This window comes from Botryllus schlosseri, chromosome 2, assembly GCF_051294905.1.
Source record: "Botryllus schlosseri isolate E-star chromosome 2, Bs_hap1, whole genome shotgun sequence".
In the NCBI taxonomy this organism is placed as follows: Eukaryota; Metazoa; Chordata; class Ascidiacea; order Stolidobranchia; family Styelidae; genus Botryllus; species Botryllus schlosseri.
The window spans coordinates 10,914,876-10,938,006 of NC_137237.1; the positions used below are offsets into that span (position 1 = coordinate 10,914,876).

Below are 23,131 nucleotides of genomic sequence, written 5' to 3' on the forward strand. Positions count from 1 at the left end.
GATTGCCCCATTTGATACATTTGGCGACGTTTAAAACGTCAGCATTGTGGCATTATGTGGCCCGAGTCGTCGCTAGGCATCGTGCACATTAATATAGGCTATCACTTCATTGAAATGTAGGGTTGGAATTAGCAATATGACGTCACGTGACGTCATGAGGTTCACGTTTGCGTTCACACAGAACCTTTCAAAACGGATCGCGTTCACACGAACCTGAACCTTTCAGAGGTTCATACCATCCCTAGAAGTAGTAGACGTCAATTTTAACATTATGAGCGGAAACAGCGAATTTACATACATGAGGTCACAACTTTGTCAAAATTAAGTTTTTTAAGGTCAGAAAACGTCAAAATTTTGATTTTTAGGTCCAAATCTTCCGGCTTTTAGGTATGTGACATTGAGAGTTCGTGCTATTGTATCATGTAGAACAGGGGTCACCAACCCGGTGCCCGCGGGCCCCAGGTAGCCCGCGGGGACTAGATGAGTAGCCCGCGAGCCCATTCTAAAAATAGGTGGAATAGCAGCATTTACCAATGTTCGTCAGATTATTACCAGTGAGCTTTTAAATATATAGATTGATTGATTCAGCTATTCTTGTTCCAAACACACTAACATGTAACTTACATATATAAACACTTAAAAATATCTTCAATTACAATAAGTGATATATAGATGTATGTGATAGAATCACCAGAAATTCCAAGATACGGCGCATTGCCTATAAAGGCGACATGACGGAATGCCGTCCACGGTCTTCTTGAAATGGTAGGGGGTTCCGTTGCGATAGCTCGACGACCAGGACAATGCCAAAGTAGTAAACAATATTACTATTCGGAGTCAGATAGCCGTGAAGTACTAGCAGATTTTCGATATCTGTATACCCATTACATATTGCATCTTTTGGCACAGCTTGTTTCTGTTACACTCAACGCAGTTTGATATATCATTGATATATCATGTTTCTAACTTTCTGTAATCGTTGCTGCTGTCCGGTATAATGAAATCTTGTAATTTCTGGATGCTGAACAGTTGGAGATTGAAATTGTAACACTACAAAATGACCCCCATCTCAGTCTGCATCAAACGTTTGGTGCATTGTTGATACGGAAAAGTACAGTGGTGTATGCGCAGCAGCTATGAAGAATGCAAGCGTCTATGGTTCAACTTATCGTTGTGAATCAGCCTTTTCGGACATGAACTTCATCAAAAACAAACACAAAACACGCTTAATTAATGCACATCTGGAACACTCACTCAGAATTGCAGTGTCAAGTTAAATACCAGAGTGCAGCGCACTAGTTGATATCATGCAATGCCAGGCTTCCCACTGACTGCTATAGAAACAGATCACATGATGCCCAGGCCTGCCCAGTGCTACGAATATCAAAGCGGAAATTAAGTGTGGTGCGGGTAAACGGCGGGAGTAAACAGTAGCCCGCCGCTTCAATCATTAGCCAAAAGTAGCCCTCGGTTGCAAAAAGGTTGGTGACCCCTGATGTAGAAGCTAAGCTAGCGACGAATCATATGTTTCCTACGTAGGGTAGACCGGGAACAATTGTAACACTTTTTGTATTTTCTAACATTACGTGTCTTTCTCATGGAGATTTCATTTCCAAAGTTTAGTATAAATAAAGAAGCCAACAACTCGATAGTTGATTTAAAAACGAAAATGGAACTCAATCAACAATCAATCATGGAAATTCTAGGTCTCGAAAATCGCCGCTCAAATGTTACAATTGACCCGTACCCAGGGGCAATTGTACCACCCTTGCGGGGCAATTATAACAGTGTTATTTATAACTAAAAATAAACCAAATGAACAACGAGAACGGCAGCACAAATTATAATATTGCAGCAAACTAAAGAAAGAGACGTTTGAACGCTTCCAGGCTACGCCCCATCGCATTTATGCCATCTGAATGCAGTAGAGAGAGAGAGAGAGAAAGAGAGAGAGAGAGATGATATTCTTTTTCGCCTGCACCATCGAGATGCTTTGACGACGGAGTTGCATTACGGCCGCGAGGTCATCTGGTCTGCGTCCCCGTTTTTTTCTCCGCCATGCTATCCGTGATTGCTGAGCGCCTAGCAGGATAGGTGCGGATACCAATTTTCGAGTCTTTGGTATGACCCGGCCGGGGATCGAACCCACGACCTACCGATCGAGAAGCCGGACGCATAACCAAGCCATTACACTATCTCGCTCGGCAGTATGACCCTGAGTGTCTTGTTCGTGATGCAGTAGATAAATGGTTATACCAACATATGAATAAAGACATTCAGTATTGATAACATATTGTAACGGGGCAAAAGTAACAGAGTGTTACAATTGCCCCTGACACGCTCGACCATGATTAGTGTCTCAGTATGGTACCTTCCCGGCGATGCAAGTCCTAGTTTTTCTATCATCACGGTAGACGTTTCAAATTTCATACAGGCCGCGGGCCGCATGAATTCAATGGATTTAAAATAGGCCTCACAGTTTAGTAATCACTATGGCGATTTTTTGACATATAAAACGAAAGATTTTGACCTAAAAATCAAAATTTTGACATTTTAACCTTGATAAACGAAATTTTGACCAATCGTATGAAAATTAGGTGTTTTCCCACATAAAGTTAGAATTGTACTAGTTATCTTCATTTCTGGTTGGTACTGTATGTCCTTACGAACAATGTTCCCTCTAAGCTGCGCACGTGCGCAAATGCGCAGTGCTGAAACGGTCTCTGCGCACAGAAAATCTACGCTGCGCACAAAAAATCAGAAGTGATGTTTTTTTTTTCATAGTTGTTGCGCACTGTTGTCCAATGGACCACGCAGGCGCGCAGATTCGTGAAAATTAAGATGGAACATTGCCAGGGCCAAATAGTGTTATCACTGAAGTCTGAAACCGAGGTACAAGTGCGCCCCGCAAAGGTAACTATTGCGCTCCGTGAAGAAATGAGAGTTCACAATCACCTGCGCCTCACGGAAGATATTTTTTTAGTATGTCCTCGTACACGTGAGCGATACTGATATCATTTCAATAGCGCATTATTTTCTGGGAATGGCGAAATAATATGGTTTAACAAAGTTATAAATAACAATGGGCTAGCTCGAAGTTAATCTGCGAGAAACTAACGAATGACAGTCTTCTCCGCGTGGCATGAACATTGCGTAAGATTTACTCAGGACCGTAACTTTCGCACCCCAAACCCCCCAATTGGAGGGGCCAAGCTCGAAGGGGGTTCAAAATTATTTCGAGAATCAACATAAATCATGGTGTATTTTTTGAAATTTTTCAGGAATTTTTTTTCGCGCTACGCGCGTTTTATTATTGTAAGATATCTGATTATTGGGTACCCTTTCCCAACAAAAATTAGGCATGATTTGTAGAAATGGGCAGTTGGGCGTCGGTCGTTACCACATCATGACGCGCCAAGACATATGAAGCTAAAGGCTATGTAACATGCGAATCCAAGAAGTGCGCCAGAACGATCAGCAGCGAGAAAACTGTTATGTTCGCGCATTTACGTTAAGTGTTGTTCATCTCCTAATTTCTTTAGGACTAGTAATTACCGCCAATCATTATTTCCTCGTGTGTCGTGCTTGTATTTATACCCTGTGTTCTGTTGTCTCGTGGTCTTTCATTCAACTGAACTCTGGATCGTGTCGCCTGTCGTAAAGTCATACTGCTGTTAATATATACTGATTTCATATTGCAACCTCGTCGTATTGAGTTATTGTTCGAACAAGATCAAGAACATAACAATTGGTGTCAGAAGTCGGATTCATAGTTATCTCTGCGACGAAGATAAAGCATGGAAGAAGGTATACTGAAGCTGCTCGAAAAGCAGCAGGCAATGATGGCGAGTCTACATGAAACGATGGAACAGCAAAAAGCACAGCATAAAGAAGAAATGGCGCAATTAGCGCAGAGGTTGAGTCCCGGTACGTCAACATCTGAAGCTACCGCTCCCAAGTTTGATTCGTTTGTAAAATCGAAGGAGAAATGGGACCAGTATCTGCAACGATTCAACCATCACCTAGCAATTTACGGCATTTCCAACATGGAGAAGAAAAGAGCGTGTCTACTCTCATGGGTTGGACCTGAAACGTACTCGCTCCTACGTAATTTGTTTGGTGCTGCTGATGTCAGTGTGCAAACCTTCGACGCGTTGACTGAGAAGTTGTCCACACACTTCAAGGACTCAATTCATGTGCAAGCTGCCAGGTACGAATTTTACAATTGCAAAATGCAACCGGGACAATCGTACGCCGATTGGATCGCAACTCTACGCGGAATCTCCAAGGATTGCAACTTCATATGCTCAAGAGATGGCTGTGATCAAAGCTACGTTGATGAGCTAATGCGCGATCTCATCATTAAAGAAACGCCGCACGCGGATGTGAGACGGCATTGTCTAACACAAACCAATCCATCCCTTGACGACGTTCTCAAAGTAGCTGCAACATACGTGAGAACGCTGGAAACCGATAGGGTTATCCAGGGCGAGAGTAACGGTAAAGATACTTCCATCGTCAACAAAATGACTGGAAGCTATCAGAAGGGGAAAAACCTTCCAAATCCAACCAAGGCAACTTCCCGGAAAGACTGAAATCCTGCAGCCGCTGTTTCATCGATCACCAGAGAAAAGACTGTCAATATCGACATTCAGTATGTCAAAAATGTGGTCGTAAAGGTCATATCAAACCTGTGTGCATGTCCAAACCTAGTATCACGCAACAGGTCACATCCGTCAATTTCTGCTCAGTGCCACTCCTCTCCTTCGACATCGATCAACTATATCGACGCGTAGGAAACCAGCTCTGGATCAACTCCAGCATCAACGGCATTCCGTTGCCGACACAGTGGGACACTGGTGCACCCTCCGCCATGGTGGGATTGACTGGGTACAAAACTTTGGGCTCTCCGAAACTCTCAGCATACCATTGCTCTTTCGTAGCGTATGGCGACAAGCCACTGAAAGTGAAAGGTATTTGCACTGTAAGCGTGCAGGTGGGTTCTGAAGTTCGAGTTGGCTTAAAATTGGTGGTTCTCGACGAACACCGGGGGCAAAACATTTTTGGTCTCGATTGGAGCGATGCTTTCTTCATGACCGCTAAGGGGACGTCTGCTTTGGATGCAATTTCCTCGCAGATGGTCAAATCGCAATCATGTAATACTATTGACATTTCTGATTCGAACGACAAATTGGTAGCTTTTCAGTCCAAATTTCCCTCCGTTTTCTCTAATGTATTAGGACGATGCACCAAGACAACGGTGACAATTCACTTGAAACCTAATGCCAAGCCCGTATTTAACAAGCCACGTCCCTTGCCGTTTGCAAGGCAAATCGCTGTTCAAAACGAATTGGATAGATTAGTCAATCAAGGTATTCTCGAACCAATCAATTACAGTGATTGGGCAGCACCAATTGTTGCCGTCACTAAATCAAATGGATCAGTACGCATTTGTGGTGACTTCAAAGCATTGAATCAACAGATTCAGATAGATCAACATCCCCTGCCCTCCTTAGATGAAATCCTTCACAAGTTACAGGGTGGTTGTATTTTCACGAAAATTGATCTTGCCGATGCTTATTTTCAGCTAGAATTAGATGATGATGCGAAGAATTTGTGTGTCATCAACACGCAATTCGGTCTATTCCGTTATCGACGCATGTGTTTCGGAGTCGCATCTAGTCCCGCAAATTTTCAACGCTGTATTGATGCCATGATCGCCGGCTTACCCGGTGTTGCTAGTTTTATCGATGACATAATCGTTACTGGCATTGATGAACGCGACCATTTTCGCAACTTATCGCTACTCTTTTGAGCGCCTCACCGAATACGGTTTCACCGTCAACTTCGCTAAATGTGAATTTTTCAAAAGTAGTATCGAGTACCTTGGTCACATAATCGACAAGGACGGCAAACGCCCGTCTAACAAATCCGTTGAAGCAATCAAACAGTTGCCTAAACCTCAGGATGTTCGCCAGCTACAGGCATTCCTGGGCAAAATCAATTATTATCGCGCGTTTATTCCTAATTTCACGAATAAAGCCGCTGCCTTGTACCGTCTTCTTAAAAGACGCGGAATTCATTTGGAATACGGACTGTGACGCAGCTTTTCGCATTCTCAAAAACGACGTAATCGACGCTACGCAGTTAGCTCATTATGATGTAAACAAGCAGCTCATTTTGTCAACTGATGCTTCTCAATTCGGAATCGGCGCTGTCCTCTCAATTGAGCACAATGGCGAAGAGAGACCGATCGCACACGCGTCGAAAACGCTTTCCGATTCGCAAAAATCCTACTCTCAAATCGAGAAGGAAGCTCTGTCAATCATTTACGGAGTCACTAAATTTCGTCAATTCTTGTATGGTAGAAAATTTACGCTCGTAACGGACCACAAACCGCTTTTAGCTATTTTCTCGCCAGACAAGAAAATTCCCGTGATTACAGCGCAACGCTTACAGCGATGGGCACTAACGCTCATGGCTTACCAATACGATATTCGCTATAAACCGACTAATCAGCACGGAAACGCCGACGGTTTATCTCGCCTACCAAAGGGTCCAGACCCTGAGTTTGACGAACTGGAAATTCGTGAAAACGCGGAGATCGTTCACGCTATTAATATGGCATTCGATGGCTTACCGTTAACTCGCAATGAAATTCGCGACGCGACGCTGAAGGACAAAACCATGGAACTAGTGAAATTATCTGTCACTCATGGTAATTGGAATCCAAAGACGCACATTGATGATATTTCTTGGTTTTCGACTCGCAAACATTCGCTCTCTCTGCACGAAGACATAGTCATGCTCAATATTGATGGTTTTCAGCGCGTAGTAATTCCGCAGTCACTTCGCTCGCGAGTCTTATCATTGTTGCACGAAGGACATTGGGGTATCGCGAAAATGAAGCAGATGGCTCGACGTTGCATCGCATGGCCTTCCATTAACCGCGACATTGAAAATCTCGTTAAGAGTTGCGACGCTTGGCGTAAGGCAGAGGTCTCAAACACGCGGCCCGCGGGCCGCATGCGGCCCGCCAGAGCATTTTGTGCGGCCCGCGACGACATTTTAGATTTTTAATAATTTGAAAATATTTTAGTGTCACATATATCATTTCATGTTATAAAGTCAAAATCCCCTCTTAAATTGCCCCGAAAGTCTGAAACAATTCATCAAACTTCACTATCACATCAATTGCTAACGCCACCATGCAGTGGAAGATTCCCTATTTCGCCACATTTCCAATTCATGATGACGAAACCTGACCCTTAGACGATTCGTGACTGAAATTTGTGAGTTGGACTTGGACGCGACCTTTCTTAGAATTACTCAGACTCGGGCTAACTCGATTCAGTGATATCTAGATATCCCTGACTCGATGGCAAAATGAAGATGACTCGAGTGGACTCGGAGTGACTCGGAATGCCGTGAATTTGTTATAACCACGGGAGCATTAAACTAATCGCGTATCAGCGGAATAGTAATAGATCAGAAGGTCGCAGCTTGGTATTTCGCTAACTAAGCAAGTAGGTATGGCAACCATTGGCAATCTGTCAGTTACATCTTTGGTCGCTAAACCATGTTATTAAGGCCACTTACGGGTACTGACCAGGGCTGGGCACAATGATTCGAGTACTCGAATCTGAATCGAGTAGTAATTTTAATGATTCGAGTCGAGTAGTAAAAGACGATTTTTTCGAGTACTGAAAATATACGCTCCTCGCAACTGAAAGTTAATTTACTAACGAGAATTATAGTTTTGATACTATTTTCCACTGTGGAAGCCTTGAAACCGTGATTGGCCGTGTCGCATCATACCAGACATAGTACAAAGCAACGAACGTTACTGGAATAACATATTTCCGAAATCATGATCACCTCACAACATTTTCTAGAAGTGCAATCAAATCGGTATAATCAAAAAAATACCAAAGTATCTTTACTGTGACGGATAACAGGCATTATGTTCCTTGCGGTAGTATAAAAGGTACATATTTGAAATTTGACATAGTACATTCTGTTTTGACGTCATAATGAGCGATATTCGATTACTCGACTCGACTCGAAGCGTTATACGTGATTCAGAATCGAATCACTTGGGTACTCGATTTTGCCCAGCCCTAGTACCGACTACCGAGTACCGTAGTGGTACGCTCCAACGATGTAACAACAATGGGCCGTTCGGCGTTCCGACATTTCAATCATTAGGACACATTCATTAATATATTAATATTATATTTATATTTGTTTCTGCTCCTATATTTGAAGATATTTGTCCATGAGATTAATAGCCTATTTATCAGAAGTATACCCGAATCCTGGATTGGATTTACAATGCTCAACCTAAAAATGTTTTGATATCAGATCAGTCTCTATTATCAATCTGTTAAATTCAAAATATTCATAGTAGCTGCAAAATTATAACCCGATAGATTTTATGATGGCATTATGCATTTGTCCGCCCATATGGTGTCGGTACGGTACTTGCTGCTGGAAAACTATCTCCTCGTAAAGCTGGATCTTGTGGCATCCCTAGTCGTTTTCCAAGCGCCTCGGTCTTGGCATAGTCTGGGCCATTGAACGTCAAGGCAATAGGCTCGTTCATGTCAACTAACTCTCCAACGACCAACAGCAACAACAATACTTTTAAACTGTAATCAATTTTATCATTCAAAATGTTTTAATAAGCGTACTTATGAAATATTAAATCAGGTTGCGGGCCACATAATATGACGTCGCGGTCCGCGTGTTGGTGACCCCTGGCCTAGGCGATGTAAAGAGGAGGCATGCACATTGCACACCAATGTTCCCACTAAGATGCGCAACGAACGCAATTGCGCAGTGCTGACACGGTCTCTGCGTACAGATAATCTAAGCTGCGCACAAAAAATCCGAAGTGATTACTCTTTTTTAGTCGTTACGCACTGTTGTCCAAGGGTCTGCGCAGTGAGTTGGCGAGTGTGCGCGGACTCGTCAAAAATTAGAGGGAACATTGGTCACAAGGCTCCGCGTCACCAGTCAATCTCCCTATTTTAGTTTTGACTCGAGTCATTTTCAATTCACCACCGAGTCAAGTCCGAGTCCAAGTCATTGCGTTGGCTGCTCAGTTTCTAATAGAAGTCTTATTAAACCTACTTTTTATAACTCTGTTTGGTTATATCGAACGGTTTGTATTTATAATATACTAATTTTCCTCACTTTTAGCAGTTTCTGATCGCATTGATGACTCGAGTCGGACTCCAGTCATTACAACCCTGCTGAAAACCATGACTTTTTGAAAGTCAGTCAATTTTGAACAACCCTAACATACGCGGAAAGAGTTCATTCGTTTTCCACACGAGATCTGAATGCATTTATTACCGACCATAAGCAAACCGACGTTTCCTAGATAAGGCAACTGCTGAGTCGCAGTCATCACGAAAGAAAACGTGCTTGAGCAACGAAATATGAGAGTTTTCACCTGTTCGAGAAGAGTCGAGCGTGATTGGTAAATGTGTGAAGTATTTCAATACACTTCACATGGTCGGATTGGTTGTATATCGCCTCACAATCTCCAGTGACAGTACAATTACTACAGGGAATCTTTTATAAAGAAATTGAATTGCACAGGGGCTAAAAGTGGAACACGATCAAGACCGAAACTTGACTCTAATCTTAGGTTTATGAATGGTAACGCAGTCCGACCTTTGTACATTATCAGTGTCTACTGTGGTTGATTCGAAGGGATCATGGAAAAGTTCTTGCATACTGGCACCTGCTATTTTTGAATTTCTAGTAACGGGTAAGGGGCCTTTGAAGTCCGTTTGCTGGCCTGGTTTCAAATTGAATAATTTCAATGTTTTGAACATATGCTCCGAAGCCTTTGCAGTCACCAGCAAATTTGGTTTTGACGCATTCTCCAGTATTCCTGTAAAATTAACAGACCGATCAATGAAAGTTTGTTCTCAAGATGCTAGCTGCGTAGCACAATTGAACGAAAATGATGTCACATTAATTATTGTGAATTCACGCTTGGCACAAAAAAATCACATTTTAAAATATTTGAATAAATTGTTGCTGTACTTAGCATAGCTGCTGTAGATTAGGCCATATGTAGACTTACCATATTTTGGAAATCTAAAAAGAGGACAATTTTTCAGAAATTTGAGGCTTGCTAAACCGGAGAATTCTCAAAAATCGGTGAATTTTCCCCACTTTGTGATCGGTTGATCGATTGAATAAAAAAAGGTCAACTTTCCGCTCAGAGCTCAAAATACTGTTTTTCTCTCCGAAATAACCGCCGGAGCGTCACTTCTGTGCTAATTTGCGGCATATCACTCGCATTTTGCCCTAAATTTTCAAAAAAGAGGGCAAAATCTCAAAAAAGAGGACAACAGGGCGTCCTCCGAGGACACTTTCAAAAATATCAAAAAACAGGACAAATCCTCTTAAAAGAGGACGTATGGTAACCTTACTGTAGACACCATGCGAGAGTAAAAATGCATCAGGACATCGTAAAAGCTGTTGCGTTATAATATTGCAGCTAGCGGAAATTTGACGTTAAAGGTAGAATATTTTAGAATTTTAGAAATATTAATCAGCTGATATCAGAGCATTGGAGCATACTCCTGATAACAAGGCTATTGTTTGTTTGTTTGTTTTGGGGTATTCATGGTGTTTGTCGACTACTATGGTCATTTACAGCAGGCCGATATTCTTATTTTCCGTAACTGCCGACTCATAGCACGGACCACCTCTGGGCTTCTGTTAGACACCGCTGACGCGGATGAGGTGGCAAGGAAGAGCCTAGGTAAATCTCTAACACTTAGGTATCGGAAGTCGGACTCGAACCCGCGCCCATTGGTGTTGCAGCTATTGATCATGATCTACCTATGCCGAATTAAATCAGTGTTAGATTTACCTTTGAATACGGGGACAGATCTAAAACAACTTGAATATAATGATTACTGTGCCATAGCAATAGAAATGTTCAATCGCCGAAGTATTCAGTGATCCTCCTCCACTCAATGGTAACTTTTGAAAGTGATGTAATAGTGAAGTTTGATGAGTAGTTTCAAGCTTCTGGGGCAAATTTCCAGTTTCATAATAAAAAATTGATGTATGACAATTAATTATTGTCGAATACTTCGAAATCCCAAATACGGTCGCGGGCCGCTGAAAATGGTCTCGCGGGCCGCAGCCGCGTGTTTGAGACCTCTGCTCTATTATATATTTATTATATCCAAAAATATGCATAAAACATTCTGGAGATCTGACAGTGGTTCTAACCTGGAATGATAATCTCTTTCAGATGCAGGTGCATACCCAAATCTCGGGTACGAGTTGCCTTCATGTTGAACAATTTAAGTAGAGTCTTCGGAAGTCTTTGAGGCAGCAGTTTTTGAGGATTGGAGTATTTGTGGTCGCCAAGTAATGGACAGCCCAGTGCTTCTGATGCATGGACACGAATTTGATGTTTCGCACCTAATTGAAAATGCGTTGCAATTGTAGATGAATTAGATTTCAATGAGGATTTAAAACCTGTAACACCTTAGAGAAGCTGACCCACAACACTCGAACACTTACTCGAAACAGGCTGGAATTCCACAAACGCTAAACCCTGATTGGCATCCATTACACGGTAGTAAGTTGTAGCAGTGGTTGAGCTTCGGTGTGAGGCTTTAACAATTTTCCCAGTTTCTTGATCCAGTCTGAATCCAACGTGAAACATCACCTCATTAGAAAATACAAGTTTTGAGGAATGGTCTATTACCTATTAGTCTACCTTTGTTTTGGACATAATGTCATTCGAGTATGAGCTTTCATATTCAACACAGATTCAATGTGTCGCTCTGCCAAAGGAATATCGATGAAACCTTCCCGAGGAGTAGGAAGTCCAACACACACGCCCCTGCAATAATATGCTAAATTACTTTCGGTGTATCAGATTAGACAGCAATTGCATTGTGCACAAAATTCTAGAACATGTTGTAGACTCAACAGTGGAAAAAAGAGGATTTGATTTGAATTCTCCCACTGTAATGTGTGACTCCCTGGACCAAAGAGTTTTGACAGCTCCCAATAATCATACCAACCGAATTAGTAAGTTTGTCATGAATTCACAATCAGAATGCGATGGCCTTGGAAGCCTTCAATCTAGTTATATAACTAGAAAGATTTTTTTACATGTCAAAAGAAGTCAAAATTCGATCAAAATCGCAGCGTTAGGTAAAAAAAATGTCGAAATTGTTGACCAAGTTGAAACTTTTTTGCAACCAGTATCTCGTTTGTATCGTAAAAGTGTATCGTAGATTTTGAACTGTCGGTGAACTTATCATTTGACATTTTACAGATAGTAGCCTACTTTATAGGCCAAGGGTCGGCAAACCTCGGCACGCGTGCCATTTGTGGCACGCGAGATGATTTTTCATGGCACGCTAAATGATTTGACGAACACGTTGGAAAACATGTCACATAAGTTGTCACAATTGAAAAAGGTAAAATTATTTGATAAATCAACATAATGCAGAGCAGGTTCAAGTTACCCTAGACATATTTTTCGCGCTGTGCACGATTTACCATGACATAATTTTGTGATTCTGGGAAACCGACAAAAATATATATACGGCAACCTAATATCGCAAGAAACCGTTCCGATGCTTTAGTCTAGGAGTGTGCATGTGCAGTGTGCACTGTGTAGCCTGTGGAATCGCGAATATTTTATAGGAACAGCATTTTGGTCCAGGGCATTTTCACGATATGACAGTGCTCTTCAATAATTTTCGTCGTGGTACACCCTTCTAACGTTTACTCAAAACTCGAACACCCTTGACACAAATTCCGTAGTGAGCCTAATTTATGGGTGTTCAGTGTTCACTATGCAACCTTTGCAATTCACGGACATATTTCATTTACATACATAGCAGCATATAGGGCCGGATCTCAGCAGAGAGTCGTCATGACCCATCTGGACGATAAATACTCATGTTAAATTGGCGGAACTTCGCACCGCAGAGAGCTGTTTGAGAGTACCGCTTTTAGAGTAGCTCAGATGGTTAGGCGGCTGTTTCACGATTACAGCGATATATTGGGTGTCGGTTGAAATCCAGCGGGTTCAGATTTTATGAACTTTTTTCTAAATGCATCAACATTCAGACCTGAGGCCGGCCGCGGGAGGAGGGTTAACAAGTGAATGGCTGAAAGTCTGCAAAAAAAGTTATTTTTGAATACACAACACATACTCAAGACACCGATATTTTGACATCTACTGGTATTTTATTTCACTTACTGAAAAATAGTGATTCAATCTGGGCTTCGATATAGGAGTCTGATTCAAACCGATTGTGATTCAATTTTGTCGTCCCCAGTGTTGGTTTGGTACATGGTATCAAGGTCAAAACGGCTATAGTATGTAAAAGACAGCTCACCAATACTTTCTGCGTACTTTTTGCTGTCGGAATAGTGTCATCACATCCCGGGATAGATCTTTGTTAGTGGCGCATACAACCACACCACTTGTTCCTTTATCCAAACGGTTGCATAATATCAGTGGAATTGATGTATTCAATCCAAAGATCATTTTGGAAAGAACAGGCAAACACGAACGCATGTTCGCTTTTCCATAAATTCCTGAATAAGAGGATGAATGAATATTAAGGGAAAACACATCTTCAATATAGATATATTACAGCAGGGAATTTGTGCCCTGGACTGACATTTGCGTATCCAACTTGAATGCATATAATGTGGTTCGAAATCAAGTTTTAACGAACATAAGTGTAGCCTACTTCCCTAAATTATTAATTTGAGTCAAGATTAACTCAATTTTAGAATATGGAAGTTTCAAATGGACACCACCCTATATGACCAAGACATCATTCAATTCTTACAACTAACATAGACTAGTCAGTGTATGGCAGGGGTGGCCAACCTTTTCGACCAAAGGGCCACATGAGATTTACGAACCATTGCGCGGGTCACTTGGATGTTGATGACATTATATTAGTCGTCCGATAGGAATGAACCAGAAATGAAAAGTCAGCGTGCATTGATGTTCTAGCGAAGAGTGAAAATTTCGCAAGGATAATAAATGAATTCAGTCAATAACGTTGTTGCTTGCATATGCTCTGGTTCGGCTCTGTATATCGCTGGACTGATTTGGCAAGGACATGATTATTAGGCGCTTGGACATATCAATATTGAAGGTTTCGGTGAACATGCGTCTATCATTTTGTGGCAAGACTTCATCGGCGACGATCTTTCTACGAGTAGACAGTAGACACGCGAAGTTGCATGTTGGACGACACGTTCTTTCAAAATTGCAAGTTAGACTCAACTCTGGAGAGGGTACCAATACTAAAACGAAACAATCGAGCGATAATAAATCACATGAAATTTTAAGAAAAATTTCAAATCAAATAAATCTGTCGCGCGAAATAATCTACTTTATGGCCATATAAGAATATTTACGAAAATGTGGCCGGCCTCTGGCTACACTGATGCGTCGGAACTGATATGTTAGCCATCAACATCCCAGATTATACGGTGAGGCTAACCAAACATTTGGTTGGCCTTTCAAATTCACAATAAATTACCTGGGTAATTATTTTTCTGATAATATAATTAATTTAGAAAATGACCTTGTGGACCACTCAAAGCCTTCTTGCGGGCCACGGGTTGGCCGCCCCTGGAGTATGACATTGTCTTTTCTTTCGATTGGTTAATATAGTAATAAATTAACCCCGAACCCTAACATCTCTAAGCAAATAGTGGGGATAAAAGGTCTTTGCAGAATGATTCATTACTATGGCTGAGCAAAATCAAGTAGGCTACCTCACAAAGTCACTTCCATCTCAGGTGTGCGACAAATCTTTTATGAATTTTGCAGAAGAACTGACAAGTGACAAGGATATGCGAGTCTTAAATGGCTACCCCCCAATCCCCTCATCCTATTACCGTAATTTTCCATGTATAATGCGCAAAATTTACACGATTTTTTGCCCTAAAATCGGGGGGTGCGTATTATACATGGGAACAACACGCTTGAAAAAAATCTCCCTCGATAAAAAAACTTGAAATCACACCTTCCTTCATGTTTGTTTCCAATCGCACATCACTTTCAGCCATCGCGGGTAGTAATTCGTATTATAGAGTGTGACGCGCTGCCAATTAAGGGAAGCGTGTTGCTAATTAACGAGAGCCGTGTGCACAATCACGCGATCTCCTGCTGAGTTGGTTTGCCGTTTGTACGCGAGCGACATGAGGTCAGTAATAGACACTCGCACGCGGCAATTCTCGCCAATTCATCGCGTCAACGACAGGCCCGAACAATCGCATATACAAGAGGCCATGTGCGAGATATAATCGCTTGCGTAATCAGTCGCATCTCCAACAGACCTGTTGCGCATGACATAACCGTTAGCCAAGGCGCAATCGCATCTGTAATAGGCATCATGCTCAAGATGTCGGTTCGTTGGCCTAAACTAACTTGCCGCCGGCCTCGCAGGCTTTGGCTGCCATCTACTATCGTTGAGAGACAATACTGTTAATTGTATAATGATTAGCAATCGCATCTGTAAAAGGTCTCCTCGTGCTCAAGATGTATCGCGCCACCCGCCTCGCAGGCTTTGGCTGCTATCTACTATCGTTTGAAGACAATCCCGCTAATTGTATAATGATTAGCGATCGTTGTGTAAATGACTGTTCAAGAGTGACATCTCGGAACTATTCATGTACTGAAATGAAGGGTGCGTACTATACATGGGTACAGGCTTTTTCCCAGAATTTACATGCTATTTTAGGGGTGCGTATTATACATGGGGGCGTACTATACTTGGAAAATTACGGTAGTTATCTATACCATCCAGTTGAAGTGGTATCATTGCTGCTAAGATTGAGAGAAACCTGGTCTTGATTCCTGGCCGTTCAAGAATTTTAAACTACAGTACGTAGAGGGATGCAAATGCAATCAAAATTATATTGTAATTTGCGTTTTCAAGGCTATGTGAATAAGGCTTGTCTGTTTAACTAACATTAAAAACTGTTAACGAGAGACTGCCTGGATTGATGACGAAATGTAGGTAAGTTTGTCAACAATACAACCTTGTTTCATTCGTATGTTTGTATGGACAAGCACATCCATCGCATTGACATGCGAAAATGAACATTTTAGTTATTCATAATTTTTTCTAGAGTGCCAAAAGCTGAAAAAGTTTGGGAACCAAGTCACAGAGAATCGCTGCATGACTGATCATTCATGATCATGACTCGAATTCATAGTATGTCCCCAGAGTGGAATCGATGGCAACGGCACACGCAACATCACGCGAGCATTTATATATGATCACCCGGATTATTGAATTATGCTGACGTCACAAAGCGATACCAGAGTCCAGATCCAGAATAAGGCGCTTGCGCTTTACAACAAACTCAAGCAAGCGTGGCATTTGCGTAACAGCGCCTGTATACGGTGTAGCCCTAGTCTGGCGACTGGCGTATGCCAGGTCTATTTTAGCACATTGTGTCGTTTAATAAGTAATTCAGTATTGAATCAGAGCGAAAAATATTTCCGTCACGCAGATGAAATTTTCCAATCACAGGAGAAATCCATCTGTCACGCACAACATGTTGTCGAAAACAACCACCGATTCCAGTCTGGGTATGTCCCCATTATGAGATGTAGCCTACAACTAAGCTGGTGAGAAACCAACCGGTAATTAAATGTACTCACCTGTATCATCATGTGCAGTAACTCCACATGGTTTATTGAAGACGACCAATTCTTTGTCAGCATATATCACACGCTTCCGCAGCACTTTTGAAAGTTGGACGTTATCAAGTTTGTTCAAATGTTTGGTTACAATTCTTCTGTTAGATTTGGAAGAATCTTTCTTGAACCTCAGATCATTCACTACATTTTGAGCGAGCAGTTTATCTTCCAGCACTTCATGTTGTGTACCTAACTCTGTCACTACATTGTTGGTATTGACAGAGCTAGACGAAGATGATCTCCAATCGCCGTATAGGATTTCAGAAGAGAAGGATTTTCGATCATCGTTCATGCGCCGAGAAATATAAGATAAATAGTCTTCATTTGGTGTCGGCCTACTAGTCTTTGTGTGCTTTAATCGACGAACTGGACAGAGAATACCATCACACAGCACTTTCCAACATGAATTTGCATTTCCAGCCAACATAATCGAAATGCTCAGAGCTCAGCACAGCACAACGAATGCCCACTTTACTTTTGCTTACTTATATTACAGTACTGGATATCTGTATTCTGCAAGCAACTCCAGCAAAATTAGGAACGCCTGGTAAATCGCTCGAATCTTACGGAAAATTATCACGATCACGAAGCACAGTCAGCAATATAATAATTGCTTCATTAGGGGCAAGCCATGATGCCACTAGGATATGTTGGAAAAACCCAGATCCTATATTTCACTCAAATTTCGGGTCTATTCTCTTATCCACGCCTTATTTACTACCTTACCTCATCCGACGTCACATCAAATATGACGTCATCAACTCACCTCCACCTGAGGTTATGACGTCTCAATGACGTCACAACCCGCTCGCGCAACTGCTATCCCGCGACTGACCGATATTATAGATAAGTTAGTTATCTATACCGATATTCACGATCTTTCATACCGGGCTCAAATTGAGCGAGTTGCGACGTCGAATTGCCTACAGGGTTAGTTCGATTATAGAAATTAAACATGGAACGGCAACGACCGATTTTGCAGCTTCGTTCCGCTTCGCAGAGGCTGGAGAGGAGAGTGGTTTTGCGTAAGCGACTGTAGGATTTCTGGCAATCCAAAAGCTATCTTCCCGAGCCCAGAAATTATTGAATCTGGTCTTGATCGAAAGCTACTGTTGCACCGATTCCGAAAATATAAATTAAAATAATGATCAGGCACTGATCCACCTAGAATCTGTCCTCCAAGTCTGAAATATCGGCATTGTTCAGAACAATCGGGTAACCGCAACACAATGACCGTAACAATGACCCGTTGCGACTCTCCGATTGTTCGAACAATGCCGATATTTCGACTTTGAGGACGGATTCTAGGTGGATCAGTGCCTGATCATTATTTTAATTTATATTTTCGGAATCGGTGCAACAGTAGCTTTCGATCAAGACCAGATTCAATAATTTCTGGGCTCGGGAAGATAGCTTTTGGATTGCCAGAAATCCTACAGTCGCTTACGCAAAACCACTCTCCTCTCCAGCCTCTGCGAAGCGGAACGAAGCTGCAAAATCGGTCGTTGCCGTTCCATGTTTAATTTCTATAGTTCGATCATATACTTCGTTTCCATGCTCGGCCGACAGTCGGCCGAAAGGCCATGACGCATGCGTTGTACATGTCGGCCGTGTTTCCATGACCAGGCGTAATCCGACCGTGACTTGGCCGAACTAGGTGGACGAAGCGTTCGCGGTAAAGTTTTGGGCTTGCTTACTCAGTAATAATTTCATAATAATCACAGGATTGCGATAAAATGACTCGGAAGGAATGAGCCGAGATGACTTGTAGCGGTCATTCAATCGAACAACACGCTGTGACCTTGAACACGAAATTCACCCAACATGTAAAATGGTCACGATGAACCAATTGCTTAAAACTAACAAAAGATAAAATAAGATGGATAAAAGATGAAAATTGGTGGCATATATCTCAGTATGTGGGAGATATAGATATGGGATATCGTGGTCCAATAATTTTGAGCACAGAATAGTAACTTCTCCAGTAGTCTACCGGTACTGCTGTTTCGTCGTCATGATTCAGACATAAACGTCCAGTGTCGTGTCGATGATTTGCTTACCAGGGGAATGTGAATAAGTTTACCTAGTTTGTGGTCAAACGGTATAGTTTGTAATGTATCCATGCACCAGAACACAAACCCTCGAATTGTGGCAGCAGCGTATGTGATGAGATCGCGAAGATTTCGGTAGCCTACGGCTAATTCGTAGCGGTACCGGTACTACTAAATTCCGTTGCGATCATAATTCTTGGTTTCTCAAGGCGTCCAAGAACCGTCCGGAGTGCAGCCATGGTTAATTTGATACGAAAAGTGTATTGTAAGTAGCGAATACCAATTCGCTAATCGAACACACAGCGCAAGCATGGCCGAAGGGCTAAGCCGAAGGATTCACTCGATGGCCGACGAGTCGGCCGACGTGGGTGTGCATCACTGTAAATGCGCAACAAAATTCTCTCGTTCGTCGGCCGAGTCTCTCGAAAATGGGCCCATCGGCCGAGCATGGAAACGAAGTAATAGTGTCCTATAGGATGTCGACACAAGCAAATCTCACGGCTCAGTGAAATTGTATCACGTCACAATTTCCATTTGGCTACAGGCAATTTGACGGTCATTTTTCACCGGCTAGCCGAGCATTAAATTTGGTAAAACAGGTATCAATCGAAAGCTTTCTCTGCACTGATTACGAAAATATAAATTTTATTCCGCTCGTGGCCCTGGAACTCCCACAATCAGCCTCGAATTTTTCATTGTTATGGAGATTGGCATTGTGACGCAACAAAGCTGTCTGGCGAAACGAGAGAGAATCTCATGACGCAACAATGCTGTCTGGCGAAACGAGAGTGTAACTCAAGAGAAAAAGGTCCAAAAAGCATTGTTGCGTCCCAATGCCAACCTCCATAACAATGAAAAATTCAAGGCGGATTGTGGGGGTTCCAGGGCCGCAAGCGGAACAAAATTAATATTTTCGTAATCAGTGAAGAGTCAGCTTTCGATTGACACCCGTTTTACCAGATTTAATGCTCGGTAAGCCGGTCAAAAATGACCGTCAAATTGCATGTAGCCAAATGGAAATTGTGACGTGATACAATTTCACTGAGCCGTGAGATTCGCTTGTGTCGACACTATATTGGACACTATGGTTCGATTATAGCAGGGGCGGGCAACTTCTCCAGTCGGCGGGCCGGTTATAGGAAAATTAAGTACTTGGCGGGCCGGATTGCTGAATCGATACATTATTCACCCATTTATCCACATATACAAGAAATAAATCGCCTTTAATGAATGTATTTTAACGACAGCAATGTCACTTCGAAACCATTTCTCGCCGATAATGACGAGGATATGCTGTGGGTTTGAGAACGGCATTGTCATACAGGCTCCGCCATGTCAGCTTCTCTCTAATCATAGTGTCCTATATGGTGTGGAAACAAGCAAATCTCACGGCTCGGTGAAATTGGTCTACGTCACACTTTCCATTTAGTCAAAGGCAATTTGACGGTAGTTTTTGACCGACTTGCCGGGCATTAAATTTGATAAAACGGGTATCAATCGAAAGTTACCGCGGTGCTGGTTGCGAAAATATAAATTCTATTCTGCTCGCGGTTCTGGACCCCCCCCCCCAAAAAAAATAATAATAATAATAATAATAATAATAATCAGCCTCGAATGCTGCATTGTTACGGAGTTTGGTATTGTGACGCAGCCAAGCCGTCTGAGCTGCTCGGGACCAAGCACGCACGAGAGTAGGAGTGTGAATGCTCATTGCTCAATCGGTTGCGCAGCAATGGCCAATACGTTTGCCGTTTACTCTGCTCCTCACCTGCTCCCAGACGGCATGGTTGCTTCATAATACAAAACTCCGTTACAATGCAACGTTCGAAGCTTTTTTGGGGGGGTTCCAGGACCACGAGCAGAACAGAATTTATATTTTCGCAATCAGTGCTGCGGTAGCTTTCGATTGATACCCGTTTTATCAAATTTAATGCTCGGCAAGCCGGTCAAAAATTACCGTCAAATTGCCTTTGACCGAGGGAAAGTGCGACGTAGACCAATTTCAAGGAGCTGTGAGATTTGCTTAACTCTTTCGACGCCGCGTATCCCCATATGTTCGCTAGAGATTGTCTTCAAAACGCCGCGTATCCCCATATGTTCGCTAAATCGATAGAGAGTATTTTTGTCTCGAAAATCTGACATGCCGTTTTGCGTCCATGGCAGTCGGGGCATTGTGCGGTAATGAATTCAAAATTCAAGACTTGCTACTAAGAGGCAATTTCGCTGGATTACCTGTACGGAATAGTAACTTTATTTGATATATATTTCCACGACGGTAATGATTTTCAACAGATGCCAATACCTAAAGACATTCTACATCATTATCACCAATCTTTAGCGACACATCGCGCGTTAAGTTAATATACGGATCTACTGAAGCCACCAAGTCAGTACATGCACTGCGACAACACAGACTTCACACCAATATATACGTATTTATTCAAGTTTTTCAAACGTAAAATTGCATCGGGAGATGACGATGACTCAACGGAGACAAATAATGATGTTTTTGTGCAGATCGTTGCTTGTAATCGTACACAAATGGGCTCCGTCGGTATGTTACTGCGCCTGAAAAACAAACTTGAGTACCGGTACTAGCAGAAGTCAAATTTTCGAGCCATTATTGCGGATTTGACGTCACAATGATAACCTTGAAGCATCGACGGCCGAAGATCATGTCGGCAGCAGTATTTCACGACGGTTCTGAACCTCCGCATTGCCATTGAAAAGGAATTAACGATTTAAGGATAATATATTATCAATATATAATATATTAAGAACACTCTGTGAAATTTACAACGTCACAGCTAATCTATAAGTACCATAGAAACACCAACAAAATCCATACCTTGGCAGCAGCGCGCCTGAAATCAGCCAAACTTCAGTTCGTACCGAAGCCTGTGCTAGCAACACGACAGGATCAATCAAGGCACGTTACGCATCATTAGATAGATATCGTTCGCGGCTACAATACGGACGTAGGTACGTCTCAGTACCTAAGGTAGCGACGAAGTTACGATCGGTTGAAATTGGGGTTATTTGGAGAAAATCGCGGCGTTTTGAGGACAATCGCCAAATTTAGCTCGGCGTCGAAAGAGTTAAGGCATTCGATAAGCCCGGCACCCCAAATTTACCAAGATATCAATTCATTAGGGCTGAATAGGTGATGAGATGGCGCCGTTGTTTATCTGTGTGGCCTATTTTATCTCGATATTAAATTCATGCGGACCGCGGCATCTATGAAATTTGAAAAGTGGCCCGCGACCCGTTTTGAGTTGGCGACTCCTGGCATAAGCGGTGTCTTACAAACGCCTACAAGTGCATGTGCCGTGCTACATGTCGGCGGTTACAGAATCAAAAATTAGAAATATCGGTCTCGTGTACATGACCATTGTAGTCTACAAACACCATGATTACCACAAACGATATTAGGGTTGAGTACATCGTCAGTGCCGATAATGCAAGTCTTCTCGCTTCGACGAACTTACGCACAAGCTCCACTCGCACGCTGCGCACTCCGCATATATGTATAAAATAACGTACAGTCAATAAAATTTGACGTAGTAAGCAAGTAGCGGGGTATCTCGGCCGACTGTAGCCGCGGGCCACATTGCCATATAAGACGGAAAACTGTCCGCGGGCCGGATCCGGCCCGCGGGCCGTATGTTGCCCACCCCTGGATTATAGAGACTTCGACAGCGACATTACCAGACATGGGGTGATTACTTCATGAATGTAATCGATTGCGATTACGATTACTTCGGAATCACGCGATTACGATTACGATTACGATTACAGCAAAATCAGGAAGTAGTCGATTACGATTATGATTACATTGGAAAAGTAGTCACGATTACTCACGATTACATTTATTTTGCATATTGGTAGTTATATTGGAAGACAATACATGGATTGCGCTGAAAAGGCCTAATGAGATAACATATTTCTTTAAAACAGATGCGAAATTTGCTTGTTACGTCACAATGCACATATTGCCCATTTTATAAAGGACAATTTATCGCACCCAATGATTTGCATTATTGCCAGGTCCATAGCTGCTGCACCCCACATGCTCCAATAGGGTGTGCAGCGTGCTCGGAGGGGACTCAAAAGTATTTCGTGAACCAACATAAATTATAGCGTATTCTCGACAGATTTCATTAACTTGAAAATTCTCTTTGAGCTTTGCCATTTAAATGTCTATAGATAGCTTGATTTCGAAGTGCAAACGTCTCCCCTCAAGAAATAAAGGATGCATAACTCATAGTAATATGCATTATGGTGCCAGTCAATACCGCGCCCCGACACACCAAAAGACATATGCAGTTTAGGC

The 23,131-nt window shown here is 42.4% G+C and overlaps 1 protein-coding gene across 1 annotated transcript; it reads right to left on the bottom strand.

Annotated features, from left to right (window-relative positions):
* Nucleotides 1-8,657: 8,657 nt before the first annotated feature.
* LOC145433491 (pseudouridylate synthase RPUSD4, mitochondrial-like) lies at nucleotides 8,658-17,291 on the bottom strand. Its single transcript, XM_080310607.1, has 6 exons — nucleotides 16,709-17,291; nucleotides 13,407-13,608; nucleotides 11,765-11,890; nucleotides 11,566-11,690; nucleotides 11,269-11,463; nucleotides 8,658-9,907 (listed from the first exon to the last, which is right to left on the bottom strand). Exons 1-6 carry the CDS (start codon nucleotides 17,172-17,174, stop codon nucleotides 9,630-9,632), a joined length of 1,392 nt encoding a protein of 463 aa, XP_080166733.1. The 5' UTR covers nucleotides 17,175-17,291; the 3' UTR covers nucleotides 8,658-9,629.
* Nucleotides 17,292-23,131: the final 5,840 nt, after the last annotated feature.

Bases quoted from the DNA above. Each gene is read 5' to 3' on its own strand.
- LOC145433491 (XM_080310607.1), bottom strand. From the start codon at position 17,174: ATGTTGGCTGGAAATGCAAATTCATGTTGGAAAGTGCTGTGTGATGGT. The intron at 13,609-16,708 runs GTGAGTACATTT...CCTCTTATTCAG, and splicing joins TACTGCACATGATGATACAG to GAATTTATGGAAAAGCGAAC. The intron at 11,891-13,406 runs GTGAGCTGTCTT...ATATTATTGCAG, and splicing joins AAAGTACGCAGAAAGTATTG to GGGCGTGTGTGTTGGACTTC.